This window comes from Pieris napi, chromosome 6, assembly GCF_905475465.1.
Source record: "Pieris napi chromosome 6, ilPieNapi1.2, whole genome shotgun sequence".
Classification (NCBI taxonomy): domain Eukaryota; kingdom Metazoa; phylum Arthropoda; class Insecta; order Lepidoptera; family Pieridae; genus Pieris; species Pieris napi.
The window spans coordinates 2,896,084-2,919,608 of NC_062239.1; the positions used below are offsets into that span (position 1 = coordinate 2,896,084).

The 23,525-nt window shown below is 31.2% G+C and overlaps 1 protein-coding gene and 1 long non-coding RNA gene across 5 annotated transcripts in view; both read left to right on the plus strand.

Moving 5' to 3' along the window:
• Nucleotides 1-23,525, plus strand: part of LOC125050432 (hemicentin-2-like) — a 37,441-nt gene that overhangs the window by 5,121 nt on the left and 8,795 nt on the right. Inside the window, exons 2-5 of one of the 4 annotated variants that reach the window (XM_047650283.1) lie at nucleotides 2,435-2,670; nucleotides 8,591-8,727; nucleotides 20,453-20,663; nucleotides 21,520-21,619. In XM_047650283.1, the coding sequence (XP_047506239.1) occupies nucleotides 2,631-2,670; nucleotides 8,591-8,727; nucleotides 20,453-20,663; nucleotides 21,520-21,619 (488 nt within the window). In that variant the 5' untranslated portion in view covers nucleotides 2,435-2,630. The remainder of the gene's footprint in view (nucleotides 1-2,434; nucleotides 2,671-8,590; nucleotides 8,728-20,452; nucleotides 20,664-21,519; nucleotides 21,620-23,525) is intronic. The other 3 variants (XM_047650284.1, XM_047650285.1, XM_047650286.1) reach the window with 3 other exon arrangements.
• LOC125050433 lies at nucleotides 10,262-10,902 on the plus strand. Its single transcript, XR_007117144.1, has 2 exons — nucleotides 10,262-10,405; nucleotides 10,561-10,902. It is a non-coding gene; the product is annotated as an uncharacterized LOC125050433 (long non-coding RNA).

The window sequence follows — 23,525 nt, forward strand, 5'->3', positions numbered from 1 at the left end:
AAGTAAGGTTTTATACTGACTTACTAGACCAGTGCCGATAATTTTTGAAACCAAAAAAAAATTACAGTAGGATGAAACCCATTAGAAAAGCAGGGGAATATGATCAAAATGAAAGGAAAAATAAATTACGGTCGATCTGAGGTCGGGAAGGGGTGGGGGGGGGGAGTTTTAAGGGTAAAAAACGGTTTATCTCGATTTCCGGCAAAACTAAAAGTCCTATCGAAGAAAACTATATGGCAAGGTTGTAGGTAATAAAAAGATCTAAAACTTTTGTTTTCACACATTTTTCACATAACCTCAAAATTTATGTGAAAAATTCAAAAAACCAACTTTTTGGTTTTTTATTTCTATCTTTTACAAAAATTTATTTTTTTAAACGAAATTTGGTGGAAACTTACCTTATTCTGTCCCAAATATACTGTAATTTATTTGATTAAAAATATTTATTTTTTCACCTTATTTTGAATTAATATTGAAAAAACACCCTAATTTTCAATCGAAAATTCTGACGTCAAAATTTCAGCTTTTTTCAAAAAGTTGATGTGCTTTCAGTGCGTTGAAATCTCTACTTTCCTATGGTAAAAAAATATATATAGATTACCATAGTAAATCTTCTCGGAAAATGCAAAAAATCGTAAGCAGTAACGCCCAGACCCGTCATCCCCTTCCCTACTTCTCAAAAAAAATCTAAAAAATTTTTTTTGTAAAAGATAGAAATAAAAAACCAAAAAGTTGTTTTTTTTAATTTTTCACCTAAATTTTGAGGTTATGTGAAAAATCTGCAAATACAAAAGTTGTAGATCTTTTTATTGGCTACAATTTTGCCATTTAACTTTCTTCGATAGGACTTTTAGTTTTGCCGGAAATCGAGATAAACCGTTTTTTACCCTTAAAACTCCCCCCCCCCCACCCCTTTCCGACCTCAGATCGACCGTAATTTATTTTTCCTTTCATTTTGATCATATTCCCCTCCTTTTCTAATGGGTTTCATCCTACTGTAATTTTTTTCACTTTTTATTTATTTTAAAGGCTATCTGCACTGGTCTATACAAAACAAATAGCAATACAATTCTGGGGTATAAAAGTTTTCGTTCCGACGTAGCGGCATATGACAGATAAATTGGAATAACAGCTTCAGCAGGGAGTTACTTTGGGCTTCTAGTTTGATTTTTATAATTGTACATGGGTTCTGGTTTTGGTGATATTTGTTTTTATTAATAAGGTGACTTCACTAAAACAAATGATAAAAAAAATACAGTCTAGCTAATGAGGGTCATTTACAACTTACTTGAGTTGCTAACGAAAAAGTCGATATAATTTTGGGGTAAAGCAGTGTAAGTAGTGTTGGCCTAGTGGCTTCAGCGTGCGACTATCATACCTGAGGTCATAGGTTCTAACTTACTTTCTGTATATGTATGTACACATTTTAACACTCACCGTACGGTGAAGGAAAATATTGTGATGAAACCAACATGGGTCTACACCCAAAGAGTTGATGGAACATATCATGCACAGACAGCTGATCACCTACTTGCCTATTAGATAAAACGAATGATCTCGAAATCACACTTAAAAAGGGTTGGAGCACCACTGCATTTTATTAAATATAATAAATTTTTAATTCCCAATTTATGTTTATGTATACTATCGTATCGTTAGTATATAATAAAGCACTCAAAGCTACGTTTCAAGGGTGTTTTATGACAAGCATCTGCGACCAAGGCTATGACGTAGCATTACAAATCCATTAAAGATGTTATCACAGCAATTTAACACTCATTTGCCGACTCAGCTTATTTTTATAATTTTGCTTTCATTATATCTTTGTTTACTTAGGAGAAATACGAAATGTACCACATATAACACGATATAAAGGTTGTGTTAATTTAATAATGTGTTTGGTACTTTCATTTTATTTTATGATTACTAGTAATCTACAGCCGCATATAGACTGAAGAATTTTGAGAAGAATCTTAAATAAGTTCTAATAAATGTCAGTTTAGGCATGTCAATGTATAATTTGATTGTGCCTAATTAAATACAAAATGCAAGTGAAACTTATGTTTTTTTTTTTTTTTTTTTAATTATTAACAAGTGTATTAGTACCTTAATATAATGGGGATAGTTTAAAATACAAAAGTTAACTATTAAATTGTAATTGCTCCGCCTGCAGTGACGTCGTAAAGATAGGTTCTCTTGTGTCTATTTGATAGATAATTTTCTTTACAGGATCTCTTGCTCCTATTATATTTTCTTTGTAAGTTTCATATTATGTTATAAATTAATAATCCTCGTATTAAGCTTTCTTATAAAACAGTTTCTTTTTTCCATTTGATGTTAGATCATATTGCTCTGAAGCTTATTATCGCCGCAAAAAGTATCAAATATTCTAGGTTATATTTTTTCTATGTTATATTCTTTATATTTCATATAGCAAATAGAAGTATAAAATGCAAACTTATATTAAAATATAAATTTTGCCCAGTAAGTTCTTATATTGTGAAGTTAAAACCGTGACGAGTGACGCTGCAATGCGAAAAATAAACTGCAATGAACGCTAAAGTATGCCAAGCTCAAGTGTAGTAAAGTGGTTTTAACGTGTTCTGGACACATAATGTGAGTGTATCAGTATGTGGGCGGCAGAGTTCATCTGTATCTTCATACTTTTTGGTAAGTTTAATACTTTATTTATTTATATACACCTTTTTCCTGATATCTCTCTCGCTTCCACTGTCATTATACATATAACTAAAAAAACTTGTTGTTCCGGTCACTTTACAGCAGTGGCCAGCTAGCTGCCATTACTTTGATATCAACTATTAAGCCTATTAAACTGAAACGTCAACAGTATTATGTAAGTAATTTTGCACGCTTTGAAATACTCGGCAAGGGTGGAACGTATTTCTGTTTCGTAAATCTCCAATGCTCTCAAGTGATTACTTTTTCGCCGGGAATCGAACCCAGCGACTGAGGTGGTTTACGAACCACTTGCCCGAACTTCGACATTTATTAGACATTAGGTTAGAAAAATTGCAATTTTTTATGTCATATGCGCAATATGACAATTGTGTTCCTTACTTAATCCCTGTCAATAAATAGGATAATTTCATCACTAAAACTGCAATACCAGGCTTATAATATATAAAATAAGTCAATGAGAAGTTGAAAGTGAGAATGGTTTTCTTCTGGAAACTTAGGGATCTGAAATAAGCACAGTTGCGGAGTCAAATGGCTCGGATTAAACAAAGCGTTCATATTTCACTGTAATATGCTTTACGAATGAGGCCACACGAGCTGTCTATTGTCTACGAAAATCGCTAAAGGGTTTTATTTCCATTTGTAATGATATAGCTAAATGAAGCGAAATAGTTTTCTTGGAAAATACAAAATGGCAGGGACAAACGACCCTTAAAAGCCTTTCTCGATAACTATTTCCCTTGTAGCTTCCTTTTTGGAGATTTCTTGTTTGCCCCTATAATGATGTGGCCATTTGCAGATAATTTTTAACAACCCATATACTTTGGTAATACTTCATATTGTTTAAGATCACATAGACAAAATTAAAAACATGTAATAATAGAAAATAGCTAGAAAATATGAAGAACTGTTTTCTGAAGCTCAAACAATAAGGTTAAACATTTAAATCATGTATTTAAATCGCTTACATAGAACTAGTCTTGACTTGAATTTAGCAGCATTATTCAATTTTAAAATAGAACATTATCGTAAACACGGAATAGGAGGGTAATAGAAATGCTACTACGCTGCAAAGCTTACTGGGGCATATAAATCTCTGCGAACTTGAGCTACTAGTTAGTAGCTTCAAGCTACTTTGTACTTTAAACAGTAATGGCCAAATTTAAGCCAGTACTCTTCAACCCTAAGGTCGTGCGTTCTTTCCCGGATGAGTTTGTTTGTTTATTTTAAATGTAACGAAGTGTGAATAAATAAATGAGTACCGACCCATTTTTCTTGCCTCTATGTGCTTACATTTAATATTTGTTCGTGCGGTTAAATATCTCAAATGGCTTAAGTATCCGTTACTTCCTAATAAACAACTCTGATGTATAGCTGTAAGATTTCAATAGAAATTTAGTTAATATTTTACCAATTTAAATAACAAAGTAATAGCGTGATAACAATTAATAAACATTGTTAAATTCGATTATTATGTTTATTTGAATTCAAAAAACATCGCGATGCGGTAATATAATTTGAATATTTCACTCAAAATATTAACGGGATAGAAATTAATAATTTTAATAATAAACTTATTAACATAATAGCCAATAAGTTACGTATACTAAAAAACCTCAACATTGAAATACGATGCCATTCAGGTTAAATTATGGCCTACGTAATAATTTAAAATACTCTTTAACATTAAATCGACGCTGTTAATCTATTTTATGAAATAAAAACTATTTTTGTATTAAAAAAGAGTAAGCACATTATCAAGAATTACGCTAACAAAAAAAACACATAATATGATCCATATAATAAAACCAAACGCCATATTAGAAATTCATAATCTAGGGTTTTTTTAAGTACAACTACGCAACATAGCGTAGTATTTTATATGAAAGTCTAATGCCCTCTCTATAGAAACATTAAAGGAGTTATAACTCACACAGCAATATTTCGGGTTATAGACGTATCAAGTAAGGGAGTACAGAACTGGTACAATGATTTTTGATCAAGTGCCCAATGCACACAATAGCACCAACTTATCTTCTTTTGTACTAATTCTCTTAAAATATTTTTTTATTGTTCATTTAATAGACATTTAATAGTTTTTGTAATGTGTGAGTTTAATCTCTTCATTTTCAAAACAACTTTGTCTCGTTCTACTTTTCCTCATCTTATATTTCATATAATAAAATGATGACAAGTTTATATAAAGTTCGTCAGACAATTTAGTCGTATAGCTAATGATGTTTTCCTAACATGCAAATAGGCGATTAACTGTTAATACTGAGCAAATCAGGAACTTTTGGATTCAAACTCATGATATTTGAGATAACTTATGTAAACGAGTTCGCGACTGAAATACGATTGTAAATACGATACAAGCTCGAATACATTTTTATGAACTGTCAAATAACTTTACAATATATTTGACATTTGACAATGTTTTAAGATAGTTTTGAGATTGCTGTTCATCAAACGTAAGAAAAATTTGTAGACAGTTTGATCGGTTTCAAATACTGTTGCGAATCCCATGGAATATTTCGTATTTAAATCAAAAGGTTAGACTTTAACTTGCGAGAAATTTGAGGAGAAACATAAAAGTTAACAAACAGAATTTAGCACACATGCTTGGTACCATAAATAGATCATCATATACATATTATTCGATTCAAACACATTTTAAACATTTTTTAATGTTAATTTAGCGATCAACCCTCGGTGGTTTACACACATCGAATTTTTTTGTTTTTTTCTTTTTACGAAATATTCTTTTCTAGAGCTAATGTAGTAATGTAGTGTTAGCTAAATGTTTTTACTTCTCACGTTTTTTCTTTATCTGGGCGGATGCCCTTCATCATTAGTATCAGCCATGTCTTAATAATTGTAATGTGGGTAGGAACAAAAGAATCACCAAAGTCATAATATATTATATAACAGAGTTTTAAATTCCAGTTGACATTAATATCTATATTTTAACCCAAAATATTCATTCCGGATCCATGAAACCAGTTAGTGTGTAGTCAACAATTTAATGTTGTTTGATTTTATTACTGCAAACAAATAAATTGTATTTGTTTAGTTAATTTTGCTGCATAGAATATGCTCGTGTGGTTAAACTGCTGTTTATTTTAAATTGTTTCGCAAACGTAACAATTAGGGTTTCAAATAAGCTTATTACTAAATTAAATTAATTAATCATTCAGACTGCTATAAGTATATCACGTATATATACGTGTTTCATTTTCTGTTATGTGAAATTGTGTATCTTACGCAATTGAAAGAATGTGCATGTTCCATCCTTACGTTGTTGTCATAATATTATTATTATAGCCGATATATAGACAGCATGACTGATGATTGACTAACATAAGCCAGTGAATCTTATTCCTAAGACGGACGGACGGACGGATTACTAAGATAGGAGAACCTACTTGTCTCAAAATGATCAATGATTAGAAAGCAGTAATGTTATGCGCGACATCGTAGTAAATAGCTTTTTCTGCGCATCACACGTTTGCCATTTTCAAACATAAGATATGGTTATGTTTGACAATGTTAACCTTTACAGAGTAAGCGTTAACTGCACACAGAAAAATCCATAGGTGTGATTTGAAATCACAACATCAGGATTGCAGATTGTACTCTTAACATTTTTTTTAACAATTCTGATAAACAATAAACTACAAGCTCCCTCCTTATCAGAATGCCAAATCGTAAAATGACTGCTTCACGACTGATTTGAGCGCGACCGCCGCTGCGAAAACCGCTATGAGAGTTCGAAAAGTGAGTTACAGAATCGCAAGGCTGGGGTTCTACTTAATACCTACCATAAATTTATATTAAATATACTTAAAATCGTTGGTCTTGACTTAAAACTTAAGGTTCGTAATCATTTTATATCTTAATAAGCAAGTAGGGGCTCAGCCCTCTGTGCCAGACACACGTCGTCGATTTTTGATTCTGAGGCAGATGGTTTTCTTTTAAATACGCACTTAGAATGAAAAATCCTTTGGTTCACAGCCGTGATTCGAACGCTCGACCATAGCCTGCATTGTTCTAGATTTAAAACGTTACTAAATATTTAACATAAGACCGTAATGGTTTTCCAGTGATTACGTTTGAGCGAAATAAAATGCGGAATATAAAATTTCTTATCGATTTTGAATTTAGTGAAAGCCTCCATTACGAAGATCCCTTGTGGCTATTAGGATTTTGCGAAAAAATTTTCTTTGTAAAATCGTTGGAAAAATGACAAAGTAAATATTATTTTTCATGATAGGAAGTCACTTTAGACAGAAAAAGGACCTTAATTTTCAAATAATATGCCGAATAACATGGCGCTATCATTTTTTAACGAAAATCGTTCGTATAAAAATCAAAAGTTAATATTCCCTGTTCGTAGTTATTGCGTCTGGTTTAAAATTCTAAGGTCGATACGGCCCTCAGTTGTATGAAATAAGAAAAAAGTATTGATTGGAATAATTAAAAAAATTGCCTAGTTCCATCAAATGCCCGCAACAAATCCATTTATACATAATATAAACTATATACACGCACACAAAACGATTATACTTACCTTACCTTATTAAATATATTTATTGTTAAATTCCTTTCTAATATACTTTGTAATTTTTTTTTAACATGAGGTCCTGTTGGTTTTATTCCTTAAAATAAATATTTAATAAATATTACATTAAATTAACATTAAATATACTTATCAAATAAACTATACCTTTGTCACCGTGACACTAGTATTTGTACCAGGGTTTTAAACGCCAAATAATGCTCCAGAGACAACGAGAAACCAAACCCGTACTTAAATATATCAAAATAGTACATCTATTTAACTAAAAGCTTACACCCCAAACTTTGACTTTGATTTTAAAGCATAACATTTCGACAATTGTAATAATAGTAATAATAAAAACTTTATTTATGACAAAAGGGTTTGTGACAGAATTCATATATCGCTAGTCTCCACACTAGGGAGGCCCTGTGTTGTGGGTAACTAGAAAACAATTATTACGTGGTACATGTTTAAATTAGTTAAAAAAAGATGAAAATAATAAAATAATAATAGTAATAAATTTAGTAATAAAATAATTTTTTACCGGATTGAAGTTATGTATTTACAATTATTTTTCATAATTTCTGACCATTTCTGCCAAAACCCTCCATCTTTTAGTCGATACCAACTCCGGGGAAACAAATACACATAATACAACTTTTTCTACAGCTGTGTACTTTTTGACATTCAACACCTTTTGTCTTCAGTCACCGTGACCACGCACGCTGTAAAGCACGCGAAACGTCGGTTAAATTTAAAATTATGAAAAATAATTGTAAATAAATAACTTCAATCCGGTAAAAAATTGTTTTATTATCAAATGTGTGAAAGTTATGTCAATAAAAGACAATAATAAATTTAGTGTTACAAATGAAGTGAATGAGTGAGTGTGTGAATAGGTGTGTATGCGCATGTATTTGAGAGTGTAGCTGAAAGTTTTATTAATGTAATTTAGGTTGTATATCGTCTATATACAAAAATATATGATAAAGTTTGCTTTTGTATTTAGGAAACCGATTGAACGACAGTTCGATATAACACTGCTCTAAAAAACAAATGTATTTTGTTTTGTAGAGTAGTGTTATAATTATAAAATAGCTATTCTACATTAAATTTCATAATAATATTATTAAGTAAGTGGTTTCTTTTCAATGCTAAATTATGGGTTCAACACGTTTCGCTATAAATCAACTTTTTGTAAGAAACCAAATTCTCCAGGCTAAACGCAAACGCGGAAATACATCTTAAATGCTCTCAGTGAATATTGTTTTGAAGGCAATCTGTCCTAGATATGTAAGAACATAATAATAGAGTTCTATTCCTTGTTGACAGGTGTGACATCTGGCGGCGGAGGCTGGGAGCCCCTGGGGCAGCCGTATTTCGACAATAGCACTAAACGTGAGGCCACCGCCGCAGTGGGACAGCCAGCCTACCTACATTGTAGGGTTCGGAACCTTGCCGATCGAGCGGTGAGTTACGTTTTATATATTCAATTGTTTTGATGAATTTTAACAGCCTCTTACATTTAATTTGTAATAATTTAAGAGCTAAACTGCTGGCTAAAACTATTCAAGAAGATATTTTTGTGGAATTAATTATTATTATTCTCATTGGTAATGTCATGCATGCATTTAGTAGTTGTGTGATCACTTATAGCTATCAATATTGTTTTTCGTTTAGTCAGGTTTGTAATTGAAAAGTGTCTGTAGGCCCTTATTTGTCAGTTCTAGTACTACTTCTCTTCTTATACCCCTTATTCCTTTAACATATAAACTATTAAAACTCAAAAACTGTTAAATGTTTCCTTCTTATCATTCTTATGTCAATATGAAAAAATAAACTTTTATCTTATTTATAATAAAAGAGGTTTTGTTTATTTCAATTACAACTAAGTTTATTAGCAATGTAAACATGAGTTGTCCAATTAATTTCTGCTAATTAAAGTGTGCCTGCCCATTATCGTTTAGAGATCTGAAGTGTAGATGTTGTAGCTAGATTACAGATTTGATTATATGGTTATATATCCGATGATTTATATATTATTATATACGATGGAATGGCTTTAAATGATTAAACAGTACTAGTACTAGTTAGTCAAATGTAATAACATTTATAATATAATACAATAGAAGGCGGAGGTAATAATTATTATATGTTTTTTTAAACATATGTCAACTCGGCCACAAATAATACACGAATACTTAATTTACGTAAATTAAATATTTGACTCATTTGAAAATAAACTTTTATTCACTACTAAAATGCCATGTTAGTTAACAAATTATACTTGTAAAAACGTTCTATACGCCTTAATAAGTCCCTTATCGGGTCGAGTAACAAGCATAATTATGAAGGCAATATTTCATGCGAGTGTTAAATCTATTCTGGACTTAATAAATGACTTATGATCGTGACTCAAGCTTCACGTTATAAATGGTCAATGCATCATATCCTTTCTAAAATAATGATTAGTTTTCTATTATTTTAATCTAGCTAACTATACTTTAGGATATGATTACCAGTCATGCTTAGATTGCTTGACGTCGTTAGATTTTCCGCGTTTTCAAAGCGAAAAAAAGCCTATGGTGTAGAGACACTTTTCAGTGTATTTCATTCATCATTATTAAGTTTATGCCTTGCACCCTGAAATAATGTTCTTTTCGCTCTGCCCTGCGATTCTGTAATTCGCGCTCGCGCTCAAATCAGTCGTGAAGCTATCATTTTATGATTTAGCATTCTGATAAGGTTTCTCCTTGTAGTTTATTGTTGATTAGAATGCCAAATCGTAAAATGACTGCTTTACGACTGATTTGAGCGCGACCGCCGCTGTGAAAACCGCTGTGTGAGTTCGAAAAGTGAGATACAGAATCGCAAGGCAGTTCATTTAATTTCTATCTTGTTATTATGTTTAATTTCTATTTCGAACATTGATAATTGACAATCTTAAATAGGACAACGAGCGCGTATCGCAGCGCCTCTGAAACTTAATCTGGGAATCATTAACCCTGGAAAGATAGTCTGCGTAAAATTTACGCATGCGTTTTCGAATAATTGCTCTATCTTTCTAATTAGCGCGAATCCATAGCTGTGCGTTTAGGACATCTCATTCGTCGTTGGGAGCTGCCGCGTGACGTAAGTGTCAATAAGGTAAGTGCAACCGATTTTGAAATATAACGACCGCGTGAGTCAAAATTACGCATGATTATCTTTATCGTGATTTTTATGATTTTGGCTTATATGACAGTTTTAGTACTGTTTTAATACTTTATATCATAACTAATATTATAATTTCATTTCTAAAGATATTGAGGCAAATATATATCACAATGGGGAGTATCAATTTCAACGAACACGAAATCCTGGCCGCTCTTATGCAAAGTGATGACGAGCTTCCGTGTGAGGACACCGACAGTGAAGTAGCGGACCACGTTTAAAGTTTTCTTTTTTTTTAAGTAAAAATAAAAGGAGTTTAAAAAATTATCTGCAGTATTAATTATTCTAATATATGTGTATATATAATAACATACAATTCATTAAAATAAACTATTAAACCTAGACCTACAACTAATTCAAATTCTTGCGTAAATTTTACGCATGATTATCTTTTCCGTATTACAAAATATGATTATCTTTCTAGGGTTAAGGAGAATCGCCTTACAAGGCCTATAAACTGAGTTTGTTAGTGAAAGAAGTCTATTTATGTCCCATCAAAATAATGTGAAATGACATCTGTGGGTGTGTGTGGGTGCCAAGTTCTGTGTTCACTCGGGATGTCATTTAAACTCAAGAGTTGATCATGTTTTGCGAGTTGTAAAGGGAATGACAGTGGTTGAAAATAGTTCGAGTAACACACGGCGCCTTGCAATTCCTTTTATTGACCTTGGACACGTTACCGCATGTCTAGAATCGTTCTATTATGTGGATGTGGCTCCATATCCGCTTTTGTGAGAGGAATCTTTGACGAATTCTTCATATGAATATTGTAACAATCCGGAATGTATTAAAATTAATGTTAAAACATTTATTTAATATTGGAACTCAACAATTATTACAAACACGGTTTCCTTATGTTCCTAAAAAGATTTGTCATTGATTATATTGAAACCACTAGATAGATAAATAAAGAGCTTGCCTACCTCAAGTACACAGCGTGGCACAGCAACAAGTTTGTCTAAAATAAGAAAAATCTTCAAAGATTATCAAACAAATGTAAACCCGTTTCATACCTATTCATTATTATGTAATCAAAACTACATGGAATCACTCCTTGAATTTGTATTCATATTATCCTTAACCCATTGAAGGGAAACATCGAGTCTTACAACCAACAGACACGAATTGTGTATGACACGAACTCGCACTTAACCAGTATTAACAGAATCAGATTAAGTCTGCATAGCCCAGCCCATTCTATTTCTAGTATTGGTAGTATAGAATGTTCCTGAAATCACACTTAATAAATAACACAAATATGACAGGTGAAAAAAATGGACTTCTATCGTGTTTTACGCTTGAATAATTTTAAAATATCTGTTTTATGAGATCTAAAAATAAATTTACTGAGGTGGAGCCGTTATAGATTTTCGCATTGTTCAAAATCCAAGAGAGAATTTTATTTTATTTCATGCCGAGATAGCTGCATTCAACAGTATTTAAAGATTCTCTATTTACTGTTTTAATCAAACGGAGTATTCATTACGAATAGTGATTGAAATAGATACAATCAAGGCAACAGATTTTCATTAATTACCTCAAATTGTAACGAAACAACTGAGTCCTAAAATGTAATTATTGGATTCTTCTGGAAAATCATAAATATAGTCTTAGTGAATTAATACATTATACTTACAGTTAAGCAACATTTGTTTTAATGCAGCATATGCTTATTTAGGTAAAGCTAAATACAAAATATAACTCTCTGTTTAGTATTAACCTACATTTTGATCAAATAAAAGAATAATTTCAATATCAAAAGAATTAAATACACAAAGCCCCAAGCAATCTGTACGCGTTCCAGTTTATCGGTACTCTGTGGCAAGTAACAATACGACAATACATCGGCACAACGACAATAAACAAGCAGGTAGCATTTCGCACCTGTTCTATCGTCTATAGTTCCATTTTTGAAACGCTCTAATAATAACACAAAGACGTGTTTTCTAAATTTAAAGATCTCGTAGCAGGTTGTCGCGGTTACGTAATTTTCTGCTGAGTGCTACAGTCTAGTAACTAATGTTCGCTGTCGGGTATAATTTGCTAGACAAATTAGATTTGTGATATTTTCAGAAAAGTTATGTAAATAAAATCTTATAATTGTGTGTATAAGATAGCTATTATAAACTTGCGATCCACCTTGGCTTTTCACCGGAAACCGTGACGCAAACTTTCGAAAGTAATATACCTTCCTCTTGAATCATTCTAGATATTGGTGAAAACTTGAAAACGGTGAAAACCATGCAGTACTTTTTGAGTACATCGCGAAGAGATAGACAGAGAAAACGGATTCAGTGGATCCAAAGATTATCCCCATACAACCTCACAAACTACGTCTATACAATATTAGTATGGATAACATTTCATTCATAATATTATTGATGAAAAAATTACACCTGTTACAAATCCATAAATTTTGCATAACTATCTTGTAATGTTATATGCGTAGCACCATTATAACCCCTTATGAGCTCAATTTTAAATTAACGAGTTGACCTCAAACAAAATGTAGTTGCAAAATGTGTTGCCAAGCTCAAGAAGACTGTACCAATTCAAGTCATGCTTTTTTTAAATTTATTCCGTGTTTTTAATTTATGTTATTATTATTAATTACTTAAGATGTCATGTGGAACATGGTGTAATGGTTGCAGCTCCTTACAAACGTTGTGTAAAAAAAAACATGGCGATTAAAAAGAGTGGCGGAGTGTTTATTGCCAGTTCTTCTCTTCCGTTCTACGTCCTTGATTTGAGAACTGGCAGTAAATGTAAAATTAGAAGCATTAATATGTATTTCTTTAATGACGAATCACAAGTGTAATTGTGTTACCTACGTGAATAAATGATTTTTGAATTTGAATTTGAACTCTGAGCAAAAAAACCTAACAACCAATATTTATATGTTTTAATTCGGGAAAATGAACTGTATCCATGGGGTAGCATAGCAAAATGTCCCAAATGTTGGTATCTAGCTACTATGAATCATATTAAAGCGAAACGAAGTACGCGGGGGCAGCTAGTAGTTAATAATTTGAGAGGTAATCTAATTTATTCATCACAAACAACTATAAATATTGAATGAAACATAAAATTAAATTTAGGCCAATAATAGAACAAAGGATTCTGCGACAATATTTATTTTTCTTTTAAATTTAATGAAAAATATTCGTGTACAATGTCTAAATAAATTGTAAATTCCATACTATGTCAATATCTCAGACAAAGGACTTTATACATATATCATACACTTATTTATTCTATTTAACAAAAAAGCTATGTGAAGGTTTATTTTATATTATTTTAATATGGGCCAAAGATATAGAAGTGGCTCTACTACGCTACATCTTAGTTGAGAGTCACACATTAGTCTAAGACTGCTCATTGGTTCTCGGTCTCACATCTGTTGATTGTGTGTCTGATTGGCAACGATGTAGAGGTCATTGCTCATAAAAAAATAACTGCTCATTAATAAAATGTGACAATTAAAATGAAAAGTTTCTTGACTATGAAAAATTATTGCTAAAAACAAGCTACGTGGTCTTCAAGTTTTTAATTTAGGTTGCTTTGAAACAACTGGCGTAGGTAAATGACTCTGGAAATTACATTCCTTTTAAAAATAAATATTTTGCAATATAATCTGAAAACTAACGTTGAGAAATGAGAATAGCTATGAAGATGTAATTTGTACTGAGTGAAGGACAAAATGTGATAATGGAAAATTGTTTGTGCTTCCTTTGACAAGAATTATAATTGCGTTTTATTATTCGCAGGTAAAGATTTAAAACATTTTAATTACATTTTAATTAAATTAAAACCAACGTAAAAGTAGAGTATACTTTTAAGATTTCTTCATATTTATTATTTGTTCACAAAGAAGAATATATGTATATTAACATTTCTGCTAGATAAATATAAAATATACTTTTCACACCTTGGATTGAATATAAATTATTTTGATCAGTCATACACGTTAACTCTGGATTATAAAAGAGAAAATAATGCAACTTTGTTTCATTATAAAAATTAATTTTGTAAGCTATATTTATATACCCACCCTATATAATGTTTTTGCTTGAATGTACTATTTTGTATAACTGTAATAACACATCATGCTAGGTAGATTTTATTTCAGATATTTTATGAATTTCGCCAAGGGGCAAAGGTTCGCAATGAATGAAACTAAATTGCTGGCAAAGGAATTGAGTCATTTCCGCTTCAGATTCAGGTCCCTGTAAGAGGTATCGTTTTGTATGAACCTTAATTTATTATCAAACGTATTGAAGCAACCTGATTTTTACTAATAAGAATGTACAACCACTTTATAGACTTATTCAGTAGATCGCTTAGCTGCCGCTGTTAGACATATAAAAGTTTCATATTTGATGCATAAAGATGGACGTGTCACCAACGAAATTATAGTAAGGAAATTAGTGTTGCAAGAATGATTTCATTATATTATTTAGTGATGCTCAGTTAATTAAATCCAAGACCATTCTGAAAAACGTTAACAATTGGTCTACGTATAGACTTCATTACACGAACAATGTTGCATCTCGAACCAACTAAAGTAAATTCCAAGCTTAAGTAAGCAAGTTTTAAAAGTTAGTAAAAAGTAATTACATTTTTAAAAAGCGAAGACGCAATAAAAATGCATTGTCGATGCCGTCCCCGCTCCACAATGAATTTAATCCAGACTGATCTAGGCTTGACCTATAAAAAGTTTAGTGCGGCACGAAAGAAGAGTTGGGATAGCCCACTATATCCAGTTAGTATCGCCAAGCTTTTAAACGCGAAAAGAAACTTTTAAGCCCCGCAGCAAAACGTAGCAAATATAAATTTAGTAGAACTCTCGATACGCTATAAATTGAAGAATTGGAAAATAGGTCAGGAAGCCTTTCAACACAATTTTCCTGCTTCGCGTGCGTAATCTGGTTGAAGTAAACTGTGTAATGTGAAGATGGATTGTTCTAGACTAGGTATCGTTTCAAGCATAGTAAAGATAAAATTAAATAGGTTAGTAACAAAAGTTGCTATATTAGTATTATTAGTTATAGAGTGAGATAAGATAACACGAAAAAATGACGTAGACAATCGACGAAAAAAAGCGGGTATGACAGATGACAGGATATGTACAGACATATTGAACGGGAAAGGAGTACTAGGTACAATAACGAGAAAGCACGACCTGATTTTAAAAAAATGGATCGGCAGATAAGTTGTTGCAGATAATGACGTCAACATTGCTGACGTCAAAAATTACTTTAATTGCGACATAAATCTCAAAAGTTAAGTTGTCTCTGTAAATGCATTTGCTTGGTTCGATTGCTCAATCGAACTGAGTATAGAACTGAAATGTATTATAGAAATTTGTGGTAAACAAGTTTCGTAACATTTCGTGTACTAATTTGCGACCGAACCCGATTAGTTTAATATTGATTTAAAGTTTCAAAGGTTTAAATAACTATGGCTTTGGAGTCACTATTGTTTAGTTTATTTATAGATAGATCTAGCAACATTAACAAATTAAATAAACTACGTGTTAACGGTTTTGAACTAATTTGACTTTGATGTTGATAATGTACAAGCTCTGTGACATATAATGATAATGGCAGCTAACAGTAATGCCATTGCTCCGACATTAATAATAATGACTATGAAAGAACTATTACTATGAACTATCAAAAAGTCGCTAATTTGTAGATCTAGTAATATTGGTAATTGGCAATCGAATAAACTACAAGTGTTAAAGGTCAAGTGAAAAAGGACTTCGACGTTGTTATTTTTTGAGCTCTGTGACTTGTAATGACAATGGTAGCCGACACCAGCGCCATTTCTCCGACATATTATATATACATCGGAAAATCGAGTTATTTTTCTGTGATAATTATTATGACAAAATTAAATATGCTTAGCTCAGATGGCCAATTTGTCTTTTCTGCGGTATGTATATTAATAGGGCATTAATTTTGGGGCTTGGCCTCAGATTGCAAATATTTGTTTTACCATATTTATTGTTACGGTAAGTGGGTGATCGATCTTCGATCAATTTTGCGGTAAGTATAAGGCATACCAGTTCTATCACGATGTTTACTTTCACCATACGAGTTGATTACGTATATAGAAAAAAATAACGTCATTTATCCACTAAGCTAACATGGTTATTAATGTAGTATTAAAAATATAATTGGAAAAGCAGTATTGATTAAAATAGTTGTAATTCTTTACTCGTTAATTCGTCGGCTATTTCTATAATGTAGTTGTGTAAAACATAATTCAATATCTTAATTAATTAGTAATCACCAAAACCAGTAATAACAAAATATAGCTTCTGCCTAAATAATTTTTATAACTGTGCGTGTCAATATAACATTAACTTCTGTAGCTACAAATTACTACAATACCATTAACATTTATTTTAATTTGTGTGAAATTTATGGTCTTTTGTGTAATTGAAAGCTGTTTAAGTTTTTGATTTTACAAATACATATAATAAAAGGTATTAAGTATAATACCTACTTAAAATCAAATCAAAATGAAAATATAATTTTGTTAACATAGGTAACTCGTAAAGTATAAATATGAACAACAGCACACAAATTAATCCTTCTAAATTTACGTTCAAGGCCAAATTAAAAACAAATTTCAAATCTAGGGCGGACAACGGAAGAGAAGATAAACTAGTCGTCACTCGTTTTAATCGCGGGGTTTTTTTCGAAATTTTTGTAAGCACCTGCAACCATTACATCATGCTCCTTATCATATCTAAAAAATATATTGTAATTTAATTAAAAATAATGAATAAAGAAATAAGAAACCGAACGTTTCACCTCAAGCAAGGCGCGGTGAAATAGGAGCATGCACTTAGGTACATTACTGTGGGAACAACAAGCTAACTCTTATCTAGTTAGAAAATAATGAATACATAGCCGATTCAAGTGCAACCAGTTACCATAAGAAGCACCCCCTCACATATAAATATTGTCTTAAAATGCCCTCTAAAAATTTGAATTAAACGGGAATTATGAATTTATTTATAGAACGTGACGTTTTGAACTTTTCACCAATTATAGCGAGAGACAGTTGTATCAGGTTGACAGCTAACAATTTATAATAAAACTAATTTATAATATCAAACTGTTGCCATATTGACCCTTTTTGCTGTCGGTATTTGTGCAAAATTCCACTGAAATTTTACAAATTATGCGATGAAATTTCATAGAAATTTCAAAGCAATTTTCATTCAACGAAATTAAGGTAAGTAGTATTTGTAAATCATTTCATTAGAATAATACAAATAAGACGCACACCTCACTGTTTTACCTCACTGTACGAGCAAGTATTATTTGTGCCCTTAAAAATAAAACTCATTGGTACAAAGGTAATCGAAGGTATATTATAACTAGTCACGAACGAGTACATGAATCGACAGTTGAACAGATCAGTCAATGAAATAAAGGCTTCGTAATTATCATATCCTTTTTTTTAAAATTAACTTATTTGGTCGTAAATTAAATTATATTTCAATACAGTAATGTCAACAAGATAAAATCATAAAACCGTGTTACGTAAAATAAGATCCATAATTTTATTACGGTTTATGTTAGCAATACATCATGAATAATATTTGCTTTTTGGTTGATTTGTCTCGACTTCTCCAGACACATTTATAATGTTATTATCGGATCAATCATGTCTGAACTTAATCTGTTTACGGAAATATATTCCTAAAATTCTTATTTCACGTGAATTTTGAATGAAAAGTAATAAATATAAATTAATTTTAATTGCTGTTATACGGAGATGTTTAAAACGACATTGTTACGTCTTAGACTTTTATTTAACATAAAATTATTCTTATTATTTTTAGCCACGCAGAAATAAAAAATCATGAGTGATCTATGATCAATCTTTTCCTAAACTTTACGTGGGCACACAACAATAAAAAAAATTATCATATTCGGTGTCTTATTTTCTTATAGCTATTACAAAATTATCATTGACATATTTACTATTTATACAAACCACGAATATATCGTCTTATTGATATTTTTAACAAAAATTAAAAATACATAGTTTTTCACATACGAACAAATAAGAGCGTTTAGATTTTTAATAAAAACTTAAACTATAACAAATAAATCAGTGTAACTGCATTATTATAACTAAAGTCGTCTGTCTCTTTTCATTACAGCGTATATACAATTTGTCAGTAAGAATGTTGTCTACATTAATAATAATAATAATAATAAGTTTTATTTGCAAAGAAAGTGGTACATTTAGTTTGATTAATTATAAAAAAGACCGCACAATCAGCCATATAAAACAGGCGTGCAAATGTAATATCAATTATCATGATGTCATAATTATAAGAACAGTTAAGTATAATTGTTGTCAAAACTTATGATAAAAACCTCTCCCACTATACAATTGGCACCTTGTCTTTAAAAATGTATTCACCCTCCCCTTGATTTTACAATACAATACAACTTGCAGGAACCTACAATCGTGTTGGATCATTATATTACATAAAAGATTAGTCTAATTATTTTATATGAATTAGGGTTACTTTCTGTACTAAGCAGTACCGTTCAAGACCAAAGAAAGGTTTTGTATAAGTATTAAAATAGAGCAGAATGAAGAGAAAGTAAAACACTCCAGTACAGTAAATATGTCTTCTTCAAAGTACCTGAAAGTTACAAGTTAATGAAGAGTTGATATTAATTTATGCAAAATATTCATCGACTTGTCTTAATTACTGGCATTGCAGATCCAGTTAAGACTCGCAAATTGTATATTGTAGCAATATCTTGAATTAATAGTAATGCTCAAAATAATTTTATGCAAACGAAAATCTTGCAATCGTCGATATCTTTTCTACACATACGAGTAGATTACAGATATCATGGCGAACACAAAATTTGATTTATCGATCTTGTATTTAAATGTTTAGTTTTGATATATAGTATATGATTTAATTTGAAGCCTTTCTTGTGAACCTTTGGGATAAAATAAAATGTAAATGCATTATAATGTGTAAGATGCATTATATGCAAATTATGCGATACCTGTGTCTTGGCTCCCAGCTCTTGCATAACAAACTTAAAAGTTAATTCCATAACAAGATGTTTCAACTGTTTGCAACACGTGTAAGTGCATGATTGAGTGGTGTGGGTGAATACACACAGTGTTATGTGTAACTACTGTTAGGTCTCGGGAGCATCTCTAACTCTGAGTAAGGTGTGTTCATAAGGCAGTCCTTTGACCATTTTTTTAGATTGTGGACGGTGAGCAGATAGATATAAAGCAGCCTTAAATTTTATATTGTGTCTGCCTATATATTGGTGAATTTTAAAATATGATAAATACTGATTCTCTACTGTAAACATTTAGCTTAAAGTAAGTTAACGTTAGCACTCGTGTTGTTTCGAACGTACTGAACGTTAACTTGTCCTTCAATTGCCTTATAAAGTAGTGCAAATAATAAATAATATTTTGATAAAACGCAGAATTATGTTGCTATAGAATTATGCTTATCTGTTTGTGGTAAACTAAAATTGTATCATCCAAAAAAAAACATAATAATAAAATAATATAAATTGAAATAAATAACTAACCTTAACATAAACTAAAATATATTAGTTAGTTAGTATTGCCTTATTCATTAATAATACAAGTTTGAAGAGGGTAATCAATGTACAGTCTAATGTCACTGTACTATTAACTAAATTGTGCTACCAGTTGCTTTTAAGCTATTAAATCAACATAAGATTCTTGCTATGTTTTTGAATAAGACGGTCAGCCTTTATCTGTGTACAGTATACAGTATGCTACAGCGTGTACAGTATACCAAAACTTAGTTAATTAAAATTATAATTCACATTAAAAATTCAATTCGACTAAAGTTAAAACATCACTTGATGTTTTAAGGGACTTCCCTTTACGTGGGCCGTGTAATGAGAAACCTTAAAGTTTGCCTTATTTCAGGTATCATGGATACGCAAGAGGGACCTACACATACTGACGGTGGGGGTACACACATACAGTAGCGATGCTCGGTTCGCGGCACTTCATGCTGATGGGTCAGACGAGTGGACTCTTCGGGTATCGCCCGCCCAGCCTCGCGATTCTGGTGTCTATGAATGCCAAGTGTCTACTGAGCCTAAAATAAGTCTGTCATTTAGACTTACTGTTGTAGGTAAGCTATATTCAAATTTCATCATCATTGTTTAGCTATATGTTTAATAAAGGAATGTCTGAATATATGCTGTACAAATATAATAGTAAAATCTCACAATAATATGTTGTATGTCTCACAATATTATTATAGTTGACTGTATCGTCAACAACAGATACAGACATACCGACAGTCATTTTAAATTGACTTTTATACCATTTATTTACTACATTATTTTTAAATTCATAACAAGTATGATATATACATAAGAAATTAAATGTAAAACGTAACCTTGTAATGAAGTTAAAGATGTCCAATTTTGTCTACACAAGAATCATCAAAGAGCTGTCAAAAATTCAAAATTATCTTCGGACTCTTAACATAAAAGGCTTAGACCTCATTTCTTTGCTAAGCCTCAAAGACCTTTTTGATGTGGGTAGTTAGATCTATTCACCTTCTTACCGACATTGCTATTTTCGTCATTCAAACAAGAATTTTATATACTATCAGAATTATTCTGTAATATAATAAATGGTTCGGAGTGACTTAACTGGTCACGAAAAATATTGGTTGATAAACATGTAAGACAAAAAAGTGCTTTGGGTATTAAAAAGTAATCGTAAGTAAATACGTAGGAATTTACTTAAATTAAAGTCGAGACTTATCGCTAAATAAGATATCCGTATGTCAAAAAGTTATCTTTGACATATAGGAATCATAGTTAACGTTTGTTAGCATACACAGATACTAAACAAATACAAAGTTGTAGCATCTTAAATATTAAAACAATCATGAATCGTTTTTCCACACACATAACACGTATATTAAATGAAAAGTGATTATTGTTATAAAATCGATCAATAACGTTATCCAACAGTGTCGAAAGCAGAAATCCTATCAGGGCCAGAGCTATTCGTCAGGGCAGGATCGGACATCAATCTCACTTGCGTTGCGAAACACGCCCCAGACCCGCCGAGGTAAGTGCAGATTAAACGTCAAACCTACATCATTTGATCAACTTACAGGTATAGTTGATTTGAAAGTTTGTATTTGGAATGTAATTAACTCAAGGCTAATTTTAAATAAGGAATTGTAGAACTCGCTGTGCAGATGGACCTTTCATATTGAATCTATATTAGGAGGTAACTTTTAATTGGAATTTAACGTTATGTCAAACTATGACACGCCTCATGTAACGTATTGTAAATAATATATTTTAAGCCTGCAATTGAATACTTCAAGTTAGTTTAATATATAATAACGATTCAATAAACTCTGTGTATGTTCATAAAATAAGGGTAGAAGAAAATTACCGCCTTATTACAATATATAAATGAAGTGGTAATGCCATGTAGATTCTCCGCTGGTATTCAGAGCTCGCATCCATAAACACGATAACCTTATTTTTTGATAAAAGGGTCGGGGTCCCTAAGTGAAGTATTCTTTGCCTATCGCCATTTAATGGAACCATGTGTCTGAGAGCCCACCGAGCCTTCAATTTGAATATTGATAGAGTGATACTGTTTGCGAGGAATAGTTTTCATCAGGTAATTCTATGTATGTAACTAGGAACAGCTTCTGAAGTATATATTATTATCTTGTTCTTATTTTTGAAGTTATACTTCTTTAGGCGCGTTATGAAAAATTTATGAGAGTGAAATTTTACGATGCGCGCGCACCGTGACACAAAATTATCAGTATGGGCGCCGAGCGTGCGCGAGCGAGATGGGAACAAGACAATCTACAAGTAAAAAGAAATAGAATATGCGTGACGTTAGCAGCTATGCCAAGAATTTTGAATGACCATAATGACATTTGTAGTAACTTTTAAACAAATAAAGGAGTTTTAATTATTTTTTCAAAGAAATTTAGCAATGCTTTTTCACAAAGACCTATTGTTACTTAGTTAAAAGGTTATGAAACATACCTAGTTATTAAATTGAATTAATAATATAATAAAATAATAAATAATGATTATTATTAATATTAATTAATAATTGAATAATATATTTAATATTAAATATTGTTTAATTATTAACGCTAAGTATTTATTATTAATTATTTAATATTTAAAAAAAATAAAAAAAGCCAAAGAAGTATAACTTCTTACGCGCGTACATGCGCGTGCGCGTACACGCACCATTTTTTCATTGCCAAAACATTATTTTTTATTATTTACAATATCTGTATAGATTTTTGTGATGTGCTGACCTTGCATTGGGGTCCTAATGTTTGATTGTGGAGATAAAACTTGCTCCGTAAACGTAATAAGTATTATTATAATTTACGAATAAATTCGCCCCAAAAAGAGTTATTTTACATGATCAGTAAATAATTATATTTAAAATCAAACAAACCAATGAAATACTTGGTCAATTTCCGGGAAAACTATATGAATTTCAGTTTCAAGTCATTTCGTAAGCCTTTTATTAAATAATAAAGAGGATCAACCTAGATGCAATTAAAAGCCATTACGGCTATTTCAATTAGTCGTTAACTGCAATAAAGTTATATAGCTAACTTCCACCGTAATATGAATAATTATGAGTTTATATTAATTTTATGTTTTATGGTTCTTTTTATAGAACAGTGGGTTTTAGTATAAGTAATCCGCCGCCTATAAACAAACAACCCAAGACTCGCGAGTGCGGTGCCGGCCTTGTAAGAACTGCAACGCTGTTCTTTAATGAAATAAAAGCAGTACAACGAACACTACCCTTCATTAAATCAATGATTATTATTATTATTTATTTAATCGGAAAATTACAAGTTATCGTACAATAAAAAATTGTATTATCCTTATTAAAGAAGCTCGAGTTCCCAAAAGGTTCCCAATTTTTCTAGGAAAAAATTCTAAGTAGCAATAAAACTCACAAAAATAAT